The sequence below is a fragment of the Phaethon aethereus genome (assembly GCF_964289735.1).
Source record: "Phaethon aethereus genome assembly, chromosome: 4".
NCBI lineage: Eukaryota > Metazoa > Chordata > Aves > Phaethontiformes > Phaethontidae > Phaethon > Phaethon aethereus.
The window spans coordinates 42560765-42581136 of record NC_138578.1 but is presented as its reverse complement, the minus strand read 5'-3'; the positions used below and the strand labels follow the sequence as shown (position 1 = coordinate 42581136).

At 37.0% G+C, this 20372-nt stretch overlaps 1 protein-coding gene across 1 annotated transcript in view; it reads left to right on the top strand.

Annotated features, from left to right (window-relative positions):
• The window catches only part of SH3RF1 (SH3 domain containing ring finger 1), a gene marked incomplete at both ends in the record, with an annotated part of 86462 nt that extends 66307 nt beyond the window's left edge, over positions 1–20155 (top strand). The window contains 6 exons of the mRNA XM_081999535.1: positions 4038–4192; positions 6528–6698; positions 6862–7121; positions 10582–10922; positions 13012–13346; positions 19987–20155. Coding sequence (XP_081855661.1) covers positions 4038–4192; positions 6528–6698; positions 6862–7121; positions 10582–10922; positions 13012–13346; positions 19987–20155 — 1431 coding nt within the window. The remainder of the gene's footprint in view (positions 1–4037; positions 4193–6527; positions 6699–6861; positions 7122–10581; positions 10923–13011; positions 13347–19986) is intronic.
• Between the last annotated feature and the right edge of the window lie 217 nt (positions 20156–20372).

Here is a 20372-nt window from a genome sequence, read left to right as displayed (position 1 = left end):
ATGAAGGAATTAATTTACAAATTTGTAGCCAAAATTGACACAGATAAGACTTAGGAATTAGAGTGCTTTTGTCGAGTGACCATATACACTATCTGCTGCTTGTATCACTTAAGCAAATTTTAATTTGCATTCAGAAAACCTGTGATAATTTATTTAAAAGTTTTATTTTACAGCAGCAGTTCTGTTGCCTAGTTCTTTAGCCAGCAGCATTAATTCCTGTTTCGTGTTTTGAGGTTTGATTCTTTGAAATTGAAGAAGCTATGAACTGAGACAAACTTCTCCCAGCTTAGGCTTTTGACTTGATATTATCACTCACACGGTTCTCTGGGACTTCAAACCACAACTTTGCCCTTAATGGGGTCGTTAATTGGCGTGCTCTTCTTGGCCACTGGCATTTTTGAACCTTGTAGGTGCTTAGTATATTTGAAGTTCTTTATAAAATATAAATAGCAGATGTGAAGTTCAGTAGTTGTTGGGTGAAAATATGCACGTACAATTATGCAAGGCCCATTTACTTGGGAGGAAATTCTTGGATGTAATTTATAAGGTAGTTATCTAATGGAGGAGATCTAGTTGCCATAGAATTTGCTGAAAAAACTTTTAAAGGAAGTATGTGATTTGAACCATGATATGGGAAAAACAGAGACAAAATATACCACAGCAAAGTTGAAGTTACATTCAAAAGCAGCAGAAGAAAAACAGAATGTAGCAACAACAGATAACTTACCTTCCTTTCATTCTGCCTTTACAGTCTCTTGAGAAGTTAAAAGTATTTTGGACTGCAGTTGACCTAGATATCCGTATTGCTACTTCTGCAGATTGAATAAGTTGACTTTGAAATGGTGTCTTGGTATGTGCACTTCACTAGCAGAAATAGGTAATCTATATTTGGATAGTTTATGTTCACTCACGTGCCAAAAGTTTCAAAAATTTAAAAAAAACCTGTTTTTTCTGGTTCTTGTTCTCTTGCCCACACACTTAAAAAAATTGCCCTCTATGTTAAATTATATGAGGTAGTCTGAATTATTATTAATGAGGCACAAGCTGTGAGAGTTGTAGTATAATGATGACATTTAGCGCTCTCATGTAGTTCCAGCTGATTCAACAGCATAAGTAAGAAGGAGGTTTAAGTAAGAACTGTCTGAGTTCGAACCAACAAAAATTCAAATCGACTTTTGTTGGGGAGAGGAAGCAGCTGAAAGAAAAGATGAGGTTCGTATGAGGCCTGCTCTTCATAACATATATTTATAGTTTAGGAATTTTGTTAAACATGAGCCTTAATTTGTTAGCCCTCAGGGGATTTTGCAAGTCATATTTTTTTTTTCTAGACTTTGTGGGAGTGAAGACAGATAATGAATGTTTTTTTTTCCTCTGCTGTGCCTTTTGTTTTTCTTTGGGTGAGATAATTATTGAATCTCCAGTTGACTGATATGGGAATGCAGCCTAATTATATTTAAACTTAGCAATACGTATGAGTTTCTAGAGCATGAGTATAGGTACTATTTGAAGTTTTTACACAAATTAAGCATCAAATATGTAATGTTTCATCTTCCAATTTAAAAAAAATCCTTTATCACTGATTTGCTGTTTTATATGCTTGAAAGTACACTTGTGGTCTGAAAAGAAGTTTCAGAAACTTTTAATTTTTCCCCCTCAACTATCTAAAATAAAAACACTCTTAATTATTTTGATAAGCATTTTTTATTAAATCACATGGGGTTTGCATATATTCTTTCACAAAATGTTGAACATGGGAACCATCAAAATTAGCTTGTGCTCTGGACGTAGGTATGTTTCTCAATAGCTAGAAAAAGGGTTACATGCCAGAAAACTTCTTGAAAACTTGGCTAGAGCATTTGGATCTATTTTATTAAGATGTAGCAGTGTAAACTGAGGAGTGTTAGTCCTCTAAAGCCTATCAGGTGGTTTATTTAGATTTCTAAGTACTTGCCAAGTCTTCAGGAGTATAATTGGGCTGTGGCTCACTGCTGGTTTCGTTACCATACTAATAGACACCGGGAGGGGAGCAGAACCTGAATAAAGCAGAATAAAATGGAGCTTGGAAGGTGCCTTTACTGCAGCTAAAAATTCAATGTATATTGTGTGTTCAAATGAGTAAAACACAACGCCCAGCACTTACATCTTTAGAGACATAGGAAGTGTGGAGTCGTGACAACCTTGATATTGTGCATGAATAGGTTTAATTTTAAAACTTTCCAGCTAATCATCTGCTAATGTGGATTTGCAGGTTCTACCATGTATAAAGGAATCTAGATGCCTAAAAAAAGATTTGAGTTTGTATTCTATAGACATGTTGCCTAAAAGTTAGATGCTTACATTCAGATAAGACATTTGCTGAAGCTAACTGGGAGGGGGAAGTAGCTTCTGCTGTAAAGAACTGAAAGAGAAATGTTGGTATTTCAGTATGAATTATCAAGATATTTTAAAAAGATTGTTGGATGGATGGGGATCTAGAATGTGAAGCAAATACAATTGCCGTTTTTGTAAATAACTATTGGTATCAAAGCTCACAATGATGTTTCTTCAGCAGGTCATGTCTGCTTTGTGTTGGATACATGAGGCCTGTGTGGTCTTTAGAAATTGTTGAAGTACAATCAGAAAAAAAGCTTTAAATAAAATAAGAATATTTCACAATATACCATGCAGTTCCTATCATAACTGAGTATAAGAGTTTTTGCTGCAAAACTATAAGAGTTAATTAGTTTTCTCTAGATTTGAAAGCTTTTAATCATGCTGTGCTTTGCTGTATCTTGAGAGTGTAAGACTAGTTCAGAGAGCTCTCTTTTTATTAACACTTTCACCAAATGCAGCGAGGTAATAATCACATAGTGTAGAACTAAAACTTATTTTCCTTATAGGTTTTGGGTTGTTTTTTTTTTTTTTTAGAAAAACAAAACAAAACCTTTAGAAGTAGGCTGTTTGAGGGGAATTAAAATGACTTTCAATTATTTATTTTCCAAACTGATAATGTAATGCTGTGCATTTATATGCTGGTGTACTGGAAGAGCCAGGCAGTACTTCAGGACATTTTGTTAATTTATATTTTTTATGTGGTTTTTAAACCTGAAGTGGCGTGGTTTAGAGTTTTGTTTCAATATTAAAGGATTGCGTTAAGTCAAAGATCATGTTTGAAATTAATTCAATTTCACATTTTCAAATGTGTGGAGGTTGGGGTTTTTTTTACCCTTTTTTTGTGTGCGCTGTAACACAAATAATTATTTTTGGATGGGGGAAGGAAAAGTTCTCCTTTTGTGAGAGACTTTTCCCAGGAGCATCAGTACACAAGGTCCTAAAGAATTGTTTGAGGCTTTACAGAGCAGAAGGTAACAATTGCTCCATTGATTCTCAAAAGGCACAGAAGCCTGTAGGCAGGACCCCCATTACGATCTGCCTGTAAAGGAACTGTGCATTTTTACTGGGGTGTTTGTTAAAGATTACCAATCTTGATAATACTGAATTTCAAAAGCTAGCTCTTTAAACTAGAAGAATAGGAGAAAGTGGTAACAATAGCTCAGTGACTATAGTCTCATATTGTGCTCGCTTTTGTGACCCATACATCAAAAGAAAATTTTCCCCAGAATGGGTGGGTTTGGGTGCACTGCTGCTGAATTGTATATTATGTTTCAGCTTCAGGTTACAACAACAATCACGTTTTGAAGTACAGTCAGCAGTAGGATGCAAAATCTACCTCCTGGAAGGCTTCTGAATTTTTATTGAGTCCTATCCTAAAGATGTTATAATTGGAAACAAAGCTTACCGTTTTTCCTGTGCTGAGAAATTGCTTGTGACTTGCTTAATTAGCTGCCAAGACTTCAAGATTTTAAACTGGAAAAAGAGAAATAAAGACAAACCTAACCGTACAGTTATAATTGTACCAGTAGGTAAAGGAATACTGAACTCAGCTGTGTTCTTTCCCATCTCCTTAGAATATCATACTTCGGTTTTGCAACTGATGCAACTCATCAAACAATGTTGATCAGCTGTTGCTTTTTTTTTTGTTGTTCTCCTAAAATCAGAATATGAATCCTCCACTTCCGCCACCACCTCTCTTGTCTGCTGCAATCGTTGCATCGGCCTCTTCTGGACCTCAGTCTGCAGGTGTAGTACAAAGGCCTACATCAGGATCAACTGACCAAATGGCACATTTACGACCACAGACTCGTCCAAGTGTGTAAGTAAAATTAAAACTTTTCGCCAGTCAGAAAAATGGACTGAGATCAATAACTTCACATGTACTTATATCATGCCAGTTGGCTATGTTCTGCTAAAATTCCCAGAAAGCCAAGCATACAACTCAGAACAAAAGCAACAAAAAACATACATAAGGGTGATATCCCCAAACAGCCTTCACACTGAAGGTTATTTATGTCTTAAGTAAATATAATCAGCTGTTGCTGTGTATAGAAAGGACTCACTTCAAAAATATAAAGTGTTTATCGTGCAGAAGATGAATGAATACTTGAGTTAGCAATGAAAACTGTGTAACTTGCAAGTGGCAAACTCTGGAGTGAATTTATTCAATGTTTTCTGTTAAGTGTGGAATGAAAAGGCTATTCTCTTATGGAGTAACTTATGCCAAAACACAGAAAGTGCTGTATTTCATCTAGACTGTTATATTAGCATGTTATTGTCAGACTGCTTGTGTATGTAGTGAAATTTGACTGAAGATTCTACAGTTCAGTTAATTAATGGATGGTAATTTGGAATGAAGGCAGAAAGCTGCTAGTTAGTATTATGTCTTCACACTTGTAATACAAGCAAATGTGCATCATCCTTCTGGGTGAAAATGTTTTATATATTAACATGTGCTGCTGACAGCATCTTTCTTGGAAACTTCATTGTGTGCAGCTTGGAGAATAAGAATGATAAAAGAAAAAAATAAAATTCAGAAGTGGCTGAACCATCTAATAGGGCACATTTGAATAATGCAAGGACCGCTTTTGTTCTGTGTCTTTATTTTTATCTTCCCACCAGGTTTCCTCCCACTCCAAGAGAGCACCCTTCTTGTATAGCAGGTGCATCTTGATTTGGGCTAGTTTCTTTAGTGTCGAGCATTTTAACACTGCTTCTTATGGATTATTGTGCTTAGTGCAGTTAATCAAGTTCCCATCTCATTTATTCCCATCCTCCATCTTCAAAGGGTTGCTCTATATGAGGATACTAATGAAATTTGCAATGATTTAACTAAAAGGGAAGTTAATGAACACCAATTAAAGCACATCACTTGCTTTCCCATAGAGCTTCAGTATGTGGCTTTGTAGATCACCCCTAAACCATGTACCAGTGAAGCCTTTTGTTGCCAGTGTGTCATATGTTGCCTTTAAAGCATGTTTTGGACTTGCTTTACCAGGTACCTATATTGCCTTTAAAGCATTTTTGCAGATAATGCAAAGTTTCCTGTGTGGACAGCAAGGAACAAAAACATAATGCAAAGAAGAGAAGCGTACAGTTAACGCTATCGTTACTGTGCATAAGGGACAATTTTGATGGGAGAATGTTCTGTAAAGCTGCTTTTCTACCCTTGGGGTAGCAAGGGGAGTGGGCAAGAGTAGCATTGCAAGTAATTGTGGGTCCTTTTGTGAAAAGTGTATTCTTTTTGAGAAAATGTGATTTATTAGAATGCTCTTTCCCATAGGTCTGGATCCATAATTATATAAATGGTTTAAACAGTTTTCTGGTGGCAGAAAATAGAACAGTGGTGGTTAAAACAATGTCGCTTTTTAATGTCATAATAGGAAATTGTGCAATCTTATTTGAAGACTTCCCTAGGAATATTCCAGCATGCAACTGCAGGAGCTTCAGTTTTATTTTTACCTTTTTTTTTTTCCTAAGAATGTCTTTTTTCAAAAGAAAAAATGCATAACGTTTCTGAGCTCTCAGTATGATTTCAGATGCACTGTATTATGCATTAATGTTGCTTAGAAGGATAAAAAAGGAAGTGACCTTTACACGTGAATAACTGTTGGGTACCTTACCCATAGACTTCAAGCTCTAGTAATGCATCTTTTTTTTGGCACTGCAGTTGCACAGGGAGATTCCAATTTTGCAATTTGAAAAGTAGTTCTGATACTGATCTTTCACTGCCAACTAACAACTTCTCCATGCTCCCCACCTCCCCCAGAAAAACAAAAATTTTGTATGTCACAAAGTGTAAGAGATACGAGAAGCAGGTGTAAGGAGAGACAAGTGGGATATGCTGGGATCTGTAGCTGATAAACACCTATTTAATTAAGTTCACTAACTTAATTAAGAAAATGGACAATCTTATTAGAAGTATTGTACATTACATTAAAGTGCAGTTATAAGGATATTCTTAATGGTCATTATTTCCCTTAATAGTGACATAGCTTCTATTTTAATGTTAAAACTATATGATGGATCAACTAACACATAACCCTTTCTGTCATGCCTTCTCATCTCTGGATGAACTCTCTCTGCCAGAAAATACAAGTGATGTTTGCAGTTGTTTTAGGTTTATCAATTGCATCTACTTTCCTGTCTTTTAGGTATATTGCTATATACCCTTACACTCCTCGAAAAGATGATGAACTGGAACTGCGTAAGGGAGAAATGTTCTTGGTGTTTGAACGCTGTCAAGATGGCTGGTTCAAGGGAACTTCCATGCATACAAGCAAGATTGGTGTTTTTCCGGGAAATTATGTGGCTCCAGTTACAAGGTATATTTTTATACAAGTGTCTAAATAGTTTATCTAATTTCAAGTCCAAAATGATTCCATTCTTCTATTTAATGCTAAAATTGGATAATAGAAGAGCTACAAGTTTTAGTAACTAGCTCATTTTTCAGTTGTGTTTTAGTGTTTTGCTTTTTAATTTTGGCAGGACAGTGACAAGTGCATCACAAACAAAAGTTCCCATGTCTACCGCTGGCCAAACGGGACGAGTAGTGACTATGGTCAGCCCTTCCACTGCTAGTGGAACATCTCAGAAGCTCCAGGGGAATGGTGTGGCAGTGAACTCAAGCACAGTACCCACAGCTGTGGTTTCTGCAGCACATATCCAAACTAGTCCACAAACTAAGGTCCTTATGCACGTGACAGGACAAATGACAGTCAACCAGGCTCGCAATGCAGTTAGAACAGGTAAAAAAATAAAATAAAGCTTTTTATGTGTGGTAGACAAACTGTAGGGTTTGTCTGGGCAAGTGGCTGGAGTCAGGGTATGTGTAAATACGTGTTGGGTTTTTTTAAAGCATTTTTTATCTTGTGTTTTTTTAGAGTTGAATGGTTTCTGAAATGACAATATATACTCTAAATTGTTGAATCTTTTATTATTCTCCTCTAAGCAGCTGTGCGTACATACGTACTCGTACTGTTGGGAATTTATATGCATGTACTTTAGGTGGAATTTTTTTTATTCCAGCAGTATCTGGGATGGGGACATTCTTTGAGCTTCCCCATTCATATGCAATTCATATAGTAATAAAAGTGGTAAGGACATCTGAGTCATAGCTTATTTTTTCATACCGACTGCATAACAGCTACAGATTGCTGTAATTTAGCATTCACTGTTCAGTTTTCTCCTAACATGTTTGAAGACCTTTAGCATTCATTCCTCCTTCATTTTCAGGGCTCTGGCTCAGGGTTGGTCCTTCGGCATTCCAGTTTGTTCTCTAAACTTGACTGCAACTTCTTTCAGCTTTGGCTCTGAAGCACTAAGGCTATACTGGCTTCATACCATCTATGTCATAAAAATCTGTATTTCTGACAGGTATAACTCTGCCTTTACTGTCTGGGGCAGGCCACATCATAGTGAAACATGCCTTCTTGTTATTTAAACCCAGATCTAAAAAGATTGATAGTGGTGTTTTCAAGAGTTTTTGTTTACCCAATCCATGCACTCCTCTGTGGATTTGCCAGACTAGGAAAATACCACACAACTGGAGCCTAATCTGTTCTAGTTGCTTCTATGGCCTCAAAAGAAAAGAAAAAAAAAATATTCCCTTTCAAACTATCCCAGTGTTCCCTCTTTCAGCCTTGAATTTGGGGCCTAAGGTCTCTTGGCTGAGAGCTGTGACAAAGGTTTTTTTTTTTTTAATCACAAGATTCTTATTGACAGAGCAGAAGAGAAAACAAAAGATGCAAATGGTATTATCTGTTATCCCCTTAAGGATGATTGTTTCTTATGGTCTCAAGATCCATGAATTAGCCCATTCCCTCTTCAGAGTCATGGATCTCCTAAAACACCCTGTGCATGTTTAGATGTCAGCACCAGGTTTCATTTTGGAAGTAGGGTATGTACGTATGGCTTCAGGTATTTCCTTAATTGGCCCCATCTTCCTCCAGTCTGATGTTAGGCTGGAACAGATATGATAGTCCTCTGTAACAGCTTTATTCTTTACCTTTGAATAAAAATAGCCAGGTGCTATTGGCATCTGGTAAGAGAAACTAAGCAAAGCATCTGTACTTTCCTGCCTCTCAGGCCTAGGAGGTTTCTACTCTAAATCCTTCTTTTGAGTTGCGTAGAAGCTCGAAAGTGACAACACAAAGGAGAAAAGCTCCTGTGGGCTCCAGAGGCCTTTATGTCCCCGCATCTCCGCACCGCTGTCAAGATGAATAAGCTGTTACAGTTCCATTCAGCTGGAAAACATGACAACATACTTCCCATCAACTTTTCAGGTCCAAAATAGAAAAATCAAAGGGGCTGCACTCTCTTCACAGGGAATTTAACATTAGATTGCAGTGTAAAGGTGTACTGTTCAGTCACAAATACAGATCTGTCCCTTACAAGGGCCTGAGAATTGAAGCAGTAATGTCTGCGTTATATTCAAATGTTACAGAGAACTTTATAGTCAGCATCTGAAATGTGATCATCTTGAGGTTTCCCTAGCACCTTTGCTGAATGTTACCCTTTTGATGAGGCTTCACAGACCAATGCTGCATTTTGCAGGGCTGTTCTTCAGTTTCAGTTTAGTTGAGGACTTCAAGGACCCTTCTTCAAATGATCTTAGGGAGACATTGCTTGACATCACCCCTCGCTGAGGGGTTATGCATTCTTTGGTTGAAAAGAACTGGGAAGAAAATGGTTTCATTAAAGGACGAACTGTATGAAAATTAGGGTGACTCGAAGCATTTTTCCTACAGATTCCATCAGGGATAAGAAAACAAAACCAGAAAGCTAATTCCATGCTTGTACTCCATTGAGTGCATGTAAGTATAGACATATCTTGAAGAACAGCAGCTACCTGTAAGAAAAGTGACTTTGTCTCATGAACAAATGGCAGTGTTAGTAATTGTTTTTTACAAAAAAATCTTGCTGCACTCTCCTTATCTTCTTTTTTGAAATGTTCATGGTATTCAGAGTTAGGAAGGGTCTGCTACAGGGGAAGAGGCTACATATCAGAAAATAGACATAGCATTTAGTGGTGCTTTCTTTTTAAGAAAGAATGTGTGGCTCATCATAGAGATTGTAATTGTGTATAATACTGTAGGATTGTTACATCAAATTTGTGAACTTTTGTCAGTCTTCTCTAATATACTGTTGATGCAATCTAACCAAATTACCAGGAGAATTTGTAGAGAGCAGAATAAAAGGGAATAAGTGCTGGAGGCTTGATTCCAGGCTATCATTTATAACAAGCCTGAAACTCTAAAAATCAGACTGAATTGATACCTTTGAGATACATGCACCAAGATAGAGGGTTGACCCCTCCTCAGATACTAAGTTTCAGACTATTTGAAGGAAAGAGTCTGTGCAGCACTGAGATGCTGCATTTTGCCTTATATTTTTTGGTTAGGATGTCTTCATACCACCCAGTGGTGCAGAGGTACCCAAGCTGTTGAAATGATCCAAAAGCATGTATGGTTGACCATATAACTATAATAGCAGTGTTGCTTCTTGGAAAGGATAAAGTAGTTCATGCAGAGCTCTGTGCTTTCCAGCTAGGCTGCAGCCCAGGTTAGTATATTCAGCCCTGTGCTATTCTCCAACTTCCAGTGTAGATGTTCCTTTTATTTCACAGGGCTATGGGTAAATCCACTTCTATATTTAAACATCCCAAGAGACAATAGCTTACGTTTTCAGAGAAACCACTCATAGCAGTAATTGCCACTGTACTTATTGTTTGAAAGGCCCACTAAATCTGTTGTGGATTTTGTGAATAGTTTAGGGAAAACAATCCAATTATTTTTAGCAGCTTCTATAAGGAGTGTTTCTTCCTACTTTGTTTTATGCGCCCTGACAACTACACAGGATATTAAAAGGAACAAACAAGTTCCAGGCAGGATTTAGCTAGCTCTTATGAACTAAAATGTAATCTTCACTTTGCATCTCTGCCTGTATGTGAAGCGTTTTACATAGCAGCTTGGATTTCTCCACAAGAGTTACAGTGCTGTTATTCTTCTATTTGTAGCATATACTGCTACTTGATTCTGGTGAGATAAATTTGGTGCTGTCTTAAGATGTCATTATAGTAATATAAATAGAAGTTATGCAGATAGGAAGGAAGCTTCTTATGACTGATTAGCTATAACAGGGACTGTACCTCGTTTTGTGTGTCGTGTGAAAAGATGAACCCTCTCACATTTTATTCTTTTGTTCTAGTTACTGCACACAGTCAAGAAAGACCTACAGCAGCAGTCACACCCATACAAGCACAGAGTCCAGCATGCCTTATTCCTGCAGCCGTGATCATTCCCCACCATTCCCAGCAGCTCCAACCCCAGCTTCCAAATACTGCTGCTTACGTCACGGCTGTGAATGCGAACCGCTCAACCATCCCGCTGGCATGTGCAGCAGCTTCTTTGAATTCTCCCAACATTGCTGCTTCATCTTTGGACGGAGATATTAGTGGGAGAACTGTAAACACTAACCCTGCATCTCCAGAGAGTGCTTTAGCAGCTGGTGGAAATGCTGCTGTCAGTAAAGCGGACAAGGATGGCAAGGTGGGTAGAGAATAAAATCACTCCCTTGAATTCTGCCATTTTCATCATGCAAACTTTTAAGAGATCTGTGGTTTTTTTCTTGCACTTGCTGAATAGCGGCATTGTAAGGTTTTTAAGACTGAGCCTGAAACTCAGGCAGCCATTTTGTGACTACAGCTATGGGCAAGTTTATTCTTGGCCATACAAGAATAATTCAGGATGGATAAAATACAGAGCAGACCTTGGAGAAGGGTTAAAATAGGGTAGCAGGTTCATGCCTTAAGCAGGAAAAACAAAAGGTGAATGGATAAAGTTCAGAAGAATTACTGGGTTGACTGTTGGAATTCTAAGTATTTTGGTTTTTTCTTTACCTGCAGTCAGTTTCCTGAATACTTTAGGAAGTTGTATGGTTAGCAAATGTTATCAGTAAGTATCTGTAAACTAATAAGCCTGTAATGAGAAAAGAAAAAAAAACAAACAAAAACCAACAACCAAACAAAAAACCAGACCAAAAAACCTATGAACTTGCAGGAACATAAAAAGTTCAGTCTAATAAAATCTAATATTTAGTGAAAAATCAGTATTCTTTTAGGTTGCCTTCCTTATTAAGAAGACACACTGAGAGATTATGAAAAACACATTACCAGCAATGTTCATTGGACAAAGAAAAAAAAAGCATGTAACTCTGTCTTTTCTAAATGTAGATCAGTTGAGCATGTAGTGCTTCTGCTTTCCTTTCTTCTATTTGAAGTATTTTCCTCTGTGTCTAAAGTCATTCTCACTGTCCAACAAGCCACGTGATTATGTTACATTGTAGGCAGAAACATTCCTCCAACTTTCCAACTGGTTTTGTTTTACAATTGTGAGGTAGTTAGAATTTTTTTTCTCCTTTTGACAACTTTCTTTACATCTCAAATGTTTTTGAGTTTTACCTTACTAGTTTTCACCCATGTGCACTCCTTAATGATGGTTTTAATCATAGGCTGTGCACTAATCTCACCCACTTTTTAATTATTTCTGTTGATCATTGTTAAATGGAGGTACCTAGAACTTTGTTTTAAAATTACTTTAGCCATAGCCACTGAAATCAGACTGAGGTGCCCTTAGGCAGTGCTTTTAGAAAACTTATTTATAGTTTAAGGTTAAAGATGCTAAGATATTTGGACTACGTTAATTTCTTTGAGTTTCTCTTTTTTTTTTTCACATTTGCTAGACAGCAGTTCTTTGCTGAAATAGCTTTAAGTTATTGGAGACTTGGAAGAAGGACAGAGAATTTTTCATTCACTGCTTACCAATTCTGCTGCATCCCAAGCTATAACAAAAATCTCACATTGCTCAGGCTTTTCTCTTTCTGTGGTTAAATAGCTTATTTTTGTCTCCAGGGCTTACAATCTGGCACTTCTCATAAGCACTAAATTCACTCAGTCAAAGGGTTGGTAAGAAGATCACTGCCACACCCCTTAAAAAAAAAAAAAAAAGACAAGAAACACAAAAGCTACTTAAATAATTCTCTTCAGGGTAAGTAATAGTCTTCAGGGATTCCTGTCTGGACAAGCAGAAAGAATGTTTACAATTCTCCCCTCTAGCAGAGCAGCAAAACACAATACATTCCCCTTGTGGCAAATTTCTGTTAAATCATGAAGGTCTTCTCTTACTGAGGCAGGATAAGTAAAAGACACTTATCTAAACAGCAGCCTCCAGGGCAGACTTTCCTGCCTGCTTGGTTTGAAACAACTCTTTATGCCTTCCTAGAAACGTCCATGTTAACAAAATATTTTATTTCTTAGATTCCCATTGTGGGAATCTAACTCCTCACTCCTATTTCTAGACAGACTTTTGGGCCAGTGCCATTGGCTTTTAAGGTAAGCCTTAACTAAGTGAAAGGACTTAGCTTATTTACGGTCTAAAAGACTTACTGTTTTTCTCTTTCAAATTTTACTAATTATCTTTCTCTTTTATAATTTTCATAATTATTTTTTGTCGTCTGTACAATTTCAAATATCTCATTTACTGAGTCCTGTCTGATCACAATGGCATCTATCAGAAGGAAGTGTTCAACTCTTCACGGGAGACTTTTGTTCTAAAATGAAGCACTGCTTTTGGTTTACAGAAAGAAAAAAAAGGTTTGCTGAAACTGCTTTCTGGAGCATCCGCTAAACGCAAGCCCCGATTGTCACCTCCAGCATCACCAACACTGGAGGCTGAGCAAGCAGCCGCAGAGTTAGCCCTGCAAGGTGCAGTCGGGCCAGAGCTTCCATCAGCGGGCAGTCACAGCAAAGCTGGATCCTGTCCCACCGACAGTGAGGTCTCTGGGCTGGCACAGGAGACACTGCATTGGAAAACAAGTTCCCTGGATTCCTCTGTTCCGATAGCACCGCCGCCTCGGCAGCCTTGCTCATCCCTGGGTCCAGTTCTGAATGAATCCAGGCCTCTTGTCTGTGAAAGGTAAATTATCCTACACACCTAGACTCTAGCAACCCAAAAAAAATTCTGTTCTGTGACACTTGCAGTGTATATTAGAAAATGCTGGGATTTTATAGCAAAATGAAACTTACTTTTTAACAGTGCTTTATATGCTTAGCAACCAACACTCATGTTTGTTTACTTTTGGTGTTACTTTGAGGTCTTGGAACGAATGGACACTCAAATACAGTGATCACAGGTCTGGTATGAGAATTGAGGTGGATAAAATAGGTCTCTCATTTTGCAAAACATGAACACATTATAATATTGCGTTTATAAATATCAGGTTAGTCCTTTAAGATTATTAGCAGTGCATAACTGCCAAACTAAATATAAGGTGACTGAGATCCTTATCTATGAGTAGATTTGATTTCTTGAGCTGTTGCAAAGATACTTTTACTACTTGAATGCCCTGTTACCGCACACTCCACATAGCAAGCTCTAGGGCAGCCTCTGTGTCCTGGCAAGTGAGCCTGAAAAATACGCAGTTGTCTGGACTCTGAAACTGCCAGGCAGTTGCTTTAAAGTTCTGTCAGCTTTCTTTTGTGTCCACCTATTATTTTCAAATTTCCAAGTCCCCAGTAGATTGCACAGACTGTGAAGGAAGTGGCAGTTTTCTAACTACTGTCTTGTTTTTATTATTCCTAGTAATAGGAGCAATATGTGAGCGTCATAGGATTTCTTTTACAGTAGCTACAGGATTGTGTCGTGTACAGAAAAAAAATAGTGGAGTTGCAATGCTAACAGCTCTAGGACTGAATTGATTCATGCTGACTGTTGTAGACTTTATTCTCATACTATTAACTCATGTTGTGCAAGCATACTGTTGTATTTCCAGAGGTCCATTGATCTTAAGCTACATCCATGTATTAAAAGCCAGACAGTAAGTTTCTAGTTTTTCTTTTATTTGACTTCTGTCATTCCTTTAATATTTTTAAAAGGTTATTACTGTTTCTATGCAGTTTCCTGGCAGGAAATTTCTATTTCATACTGAATTTCTGAAGTAGATTTACACTTACCGATGGAAAATAAAAACTGAAAGACTTTTCTTTAAAAGTAGCATAACTTATTTTCACATTATCATAAGTCTATTTGGCACAGTAATATGTTTTTATGCCTTGAATGTGAAAATAATATCAAATTCATTCTGGCATGACTAGTGATATTTGTGTAAAGCTATTTGCATTTTCACAAAAAGTAGATTTTTTTTTTTTTTTTACTTCTGTGGTGGAGGTTTTTTCCTCAGAAGGACTTACAGAAAATGATGCTGTGTATTTTTATTGATCCAGTAACAACATACACTCAAACATTCTTGTTAATATATCTCTGTATCCTTACTGTTATTGAAATAATTGCTACCAGAGGAGTGCTACCACAAGATCATTCTCCGAGGTAGTCATGCAGAATTGTTATATTTTGGTCAATATATTTAAACAGAATCTCATCTGGATTCTCCTGTCCTTTTCAGGACAGGGTTAATGCTTTTTCTGCTGATGTGCTCTTGTCATGTTTCCATTTCTTTAGGCTGAATTGCTTTAAATGTGTTGCTTAATAATACTTACCTCTTACATTGTACTCAATATCTTCAATTTATAAGTATCAGTTAATCTTCATTAGTCTGTAAGAAGGGGTGGATAAGAAACATACTGATGATGCAGTAGTATCTTCAGTGAGAATTTTGGGTTGGGGAGGAAAATATTCATGAGGATAAGCTCAACAAAAAGCTGAAGAACAGCAAAATCTCCTGCTTAAAATTATTCTGCTCTTACAGATCACATTTCCAATCACAGGCTATGATCTGTTTGGAAAAAGAAAAAATAATCTTTCTGTTCTGACTGTCTTTGCAGTATAATTATTAGGCTTCAAGTTTTATTTTCAAAGGTGACTAGAGGATTTAGGAGTCAAGTTCTGCTGATTACTTTTCATGAATTAGGAGCAAAAGTAGCTGTCTCAACTCTGGAAAGCACTTGAAAATGTTCCTGCTTTGGATATGGAGTCTCCCCCAAGTCCTTGCTTCCTTTAAGATGCAATTGCAAATTGTTATTCTAATCCCACTGTTTCTCCATTCAGTAGAATTGCAAGTTGTCTTAGAGTACCTCTTTCCTGTATGTTCTACAGAAAATTGGAAGTAAAAATTGTGAACTTATTTCCAATCATACAGAATAAATGGATTGAGCATTTGATTTGTTTGATATCAGCAAGCTCTTTGTGGCATGGATTTGAAGATGTATACTTAATACCGGTGGCCATTTCGCTAAAGGAAGGGAAGATGATGACATTCCATTCCGGTTTGCTGTTGCCGGTGGTCTCTGTAGCAAACCACTAATTTAATTCCATTCCTATATTTGCTTTTCTGTGAACTAGGTTGCTTGATTACTGTGGTCCATGGTCCTTCTATGTTCCTTGTACAGAAGGAACAGAGAAGTTAAAAAGAAATTTCAGCCAAGCCTTGCTTCCAGTTTGGAGAATTACTGTCACCTGAGATTTTACAATGGTGTTTGGTCATTTCTTCTGATTCTCCAGCCAAGACACAAGTGGTCTTGGGGTGTTGTGATTTCTTGTATTGATGCAGCGCTGACAGGGCGAAAGGATCACTGTCTTTTCATTAAAAAGATAGACCCAGCTCCCTGCAGTTCCCAGAGGGAGCCATGTTATGCTATGAATATACAGTGATTTGGTTATCTAAGGGGTTAAGTTTTTTTCATGATGAGGTAAAAGACTATTTCAAGCTCTTTGCATGAGCTTTCTCTTTTAGAGGGAAACATTGGTTAAATAGCCTTAAGTTTTACAGTAAATATACAGCACTGTAATAGTAAACTTCCCAGCACGCCACAATGGTGTTAAAGACCTGGTGTTGAACCTAAATACACATCACTGCATATCCTAAACTATAATATGGATCCTTCGTCTAGTTACGGTGAAGGACAGCAGTAATTTTGTTCTGTGATTAAAGTGACCCTAAGTCATTTTATCCGCCACAAAATGATTGGTGTAACATCTGCTTCCAGTCAGCAGCCCAGTGGCTTTAGAGGGCAGCAGGTTTTATCGCATCTGGCAGCATTTAATGCTGGTAATTAAATGCTGAGAATCAGTCTGCCCTAGATGGGTGTTGATTATCTGTAGGAGTCAAGGCACCTACTCAGCAGGCAGAAAAGCTGCACAGCAGCAGGGCATCGGTGACCTGAAAAGTAAAAATTCAAAGCGTTAAAAAAAAAAAAAAAAAAAAAAAGCAAGCAAGAAGTTGAATACTAAGTGTAAATTTAACTCATGTAATAATAGTAATTCCAACTTTCTGTGTTTTCCTCAGCTAAAATTTTCTGCATGTGAAAAAATATTTCTATCTACTTGGCGATTAGGAAAACCACAGATGATTGCCCAAAAATCAACTACAAATTGCTGGGGAAAAAAAACTGTGTTTTGTGTCTAGTGAAACAGAAGTGATGAAGAAAGGGATAAACACATGAAAGATACAATATTTTTCATGTTATTGAAAAGTGTGAGAAATGCCAATATTAAAAATGAAAAGTAGAATGGAGACAAGTGAAGACAGCCCACCACCACCCCTCCATCCATGAGGCACCCTCCCCGCCCCCCAAATACTGAAAAGTACAAAGAGCAAGAGCACTGCGGGATACAGCCAGACACACTGGGAGTATCAGGAAAGAACTAATGGCAAATATGGTGTCTGCTTCTGGGAAGCTAAAGTACTTTTATTTTTATAATATTAATAATACAATTCTTATAACATTAATATTTTACCACTGGCTGATTAAAAAGAATTAAGATAATATTTTGAAAATTAATAAAAAATACTGTAAGACAGTCAAAGAAAATAGAAAGAAGAAAAGGCATACTGCAGCTTAGGTACATGTAAAATATTATAGATTAGGTCACCACAAAAGGTCTGCAAATTTGACCTTCAGACATTAAAAATATTTGCAAATACTGAATAGGGAGATAAACAAGGAAGTGTTTTGGAAGATTCCAACATGTGGGAATGAACAGCTTTTCCAAAACATAGGTCACAACTAGTAAATGTGATTTATTTTTTTTTCTCCAGGGACCTGCCAATGAACTTTTGAGCTGAAGCATAAGCTTTTTACTCGGCATGAAATTGGTAGTTTTGGCAGTATGTTGTAGGTGGTGAAATAGGTAATGGAAAAATAGTTTTTGTTCCATAGCTGATCGAAGGTGATCTGAATAGACAGCTATGTGAATGTGTGGTGAGTCTGGATCTGATCACTGCTAATTGGGTAAATACAATTTGTAAAATGTGGCATGAAATTTGCTGGCTTGTCATAACAAAAGGAGATGTGATTAAAAGGTGTAAAGCCTGATGGTTTTCTTCTCATTAAACATTGAAAAATATAGTAAAAGAGCATTTTAACACCAGGGGTGTTGTGCTTTGTTTTAGACATTAGTTTACAAGATGAATATCAAAGTAGTCGGGTAGCTAAAAGCTGACCAGAAGTACTAAATTACTGCAAGGTTAAGGGGATTCAGAACTGTATGGAAAGCTCAGGAGAACAGTATTCCTGCACGAGTTTGTGATCCTCAAGGAAGGGCAAAGAGGAGATGGGTTTTGGCAAAGCTGCCGGTTTCAACACTGGGGAGGCAGCAGCGGAAGCTAGGGAAAGAACAGCCTAGCCTAGCAGCTAGGAGAGCGCAGAGGTTACCGAAGGCAGCATTAGAAACTGAAACCAAGCGTATTTCAAGTCAGATGTTCACAGGGCAGCATTTGACAGAATGCAAGGTAAGGAAGGCAGGCATGCTTTCTTGAAACCCATTTTTTAACGGGCTTCCCTTTGGATAAAACTACTGCTATGTGTGTGTTATGTAGTACGCTGATTAATTTTCAGCCTGAAAGCAACCTGTTTATTGCAATACTAGAAGTTCTTCATAGCTCTATTGCAGTTCTTTATCCTTTACTATCTTTTTCTACCTGTGTAGAGGCTTTTGTTTGATCTCCAGTAGTTTACAGTCTTACAGTCTATTAAAAATGACTGCTTCTTATGTCCTAAGTCAGCATTAAAATCCAAGGTGCCCACAGTGGAAGTTAGTGCAGGCATGTGCCGTGCTGCCTAGGCTGGATGAGGAGCGTTCTGAAGCTGTACGCTAATAAATCTTGTAATGGTCTTGGTAATGTCTATGAAGCATGAATCTAGTAATTCCAATGCTCTGAAATCTGGGGATTGTCGTAACTGAAACTAAGTCGTAGTTTATAAGTCAGTAATAAATAACATTTGACAACTGATTAAGTCCTAATATGATTTGCTATACGTAGATTTCCCAAGAGACTAATTATTTACACAGTGCTGCTACTCTTTTCTGAATACTTCTAAAGATACGGAGCAACTTCATTTTTGTTTTGTATGTTCTTAACAAAATGTACTACTATAATACAGTATCTTTCTCCCATTTCAGTATTACAGAATTAACTTGTATTATTATATGTGTATTGAGCTAGAGTTGGTATTCCATCCTTTACTAGAAGTATCCTGTTATTTTGTGTTTTCATCAGATTGTTAATTTATTATCTTAATCTATTAAGGTTATTAAGATAACAAATATCTTAATCTATTAAGTAATGTGTAATCTTCATGAGTGCAAAATGTTCTGATTTTAACTGAAAATTAGATTTTGTCCAGCAGATCTCCTAGCATTGCATTTAAGGCTCTTAACCTTAGAAGCTTTTGAATTCTACAGTCAGCCATGGATTCTGTTTGATTTCACCATGGAGACATTATTGGTTGTGTAACTAGAAGCTGACTTACAATATCTATCAGAAAACTTGACCAAGAAGTCGGCATAATTGTCTACAGAGCTGTAACACTTAAATTTTAGGTTGATGTGAACTCAAAACGTGACAGAAGAGATAGAGTGGTGGCGTGCATGTTTAAAAATAGAGATAGAAGAGTGTAGCCTCTTTTTAATGTGCTTATGTTTGAAAAGTGATTTTACTGTGAAAAACTGAAAAAATGCGCTTTTTTATCAGTGCTTAACAAAATTGTTGAACTGAACACTTTTGAAAAATGTTTATTTTTAATGTAGTAGTACAAAAATTGTGCAACTGTGTCCAAATAAGATGGCATGCGTTTTATCCTGAAAAGCTTCTAAGATAAATGGAAAGAATTTAAGGCAACAATGCAAATTAATAGGTTTTCTGAGTTGCTTCTTTTTGTTCTGTGCCTTTTCTTAAGAGCCTTCCCCGGGATAACACCATATTAAACGTACAGTTGTAAAATTGTGGCCAGTTACTGCCGTGAATGCTTTGATTATTATTGAGTCACACTGGCTTGAAGAATCTGCAAATTTATATCCAAAAAGATGTTTACAATTTTCTCCTGTTATTTAACCATTTTATGTATTTTTACAGGAATCTTGATGAAAAAGAACTTGGTGGGAGATGTATACGTTTGACTTAAATTCATTATTTGTTGCTATTGTTAATTTTCTGTTCAATATGTACTTAACTTTTAAGTTGTTATGTACTCAGCAAATGGTTCTAGGCAGCTTCCTGTTTTGATAAGTTTTAACATGCGCAGGAGTATTTTTAAAAGCATTGGTTTAAAAAAACAAACCAGCCAACCTAAGTTAAAGTGTTTTTTTTCTAATTACACAGGTACAGGGTTGTGGTATCCTATCCTCCTCAGAGTGAAGCAGAACTTGAACTTAAGGAAGGTGACATTGTTTTTGTACACAAAAAACGTGAGGATGGCTGGTTCAAAGGCACTCTGCAACGAAATGGAAAAACGGGCCTTTTCCCTGGCAGCTTTGTAGAGAACATTTGAGAAGATTCATTCCAAGAGCTTCAAATCATACTGTACTGTAAAATAGCACAAATATTTTACTGAAAAAGCACAGTCATGAAGTATTTTCAAATGACTGTAATGTAAACAAAAATCTACATATTTTTACAGTGTCTATAGCACAATTACACCAGCAAACAAAGAAGATGAAGGCATCTGCTGGTTTTATCACTTTGGATTCTTAAGTGTGATGTGTGCC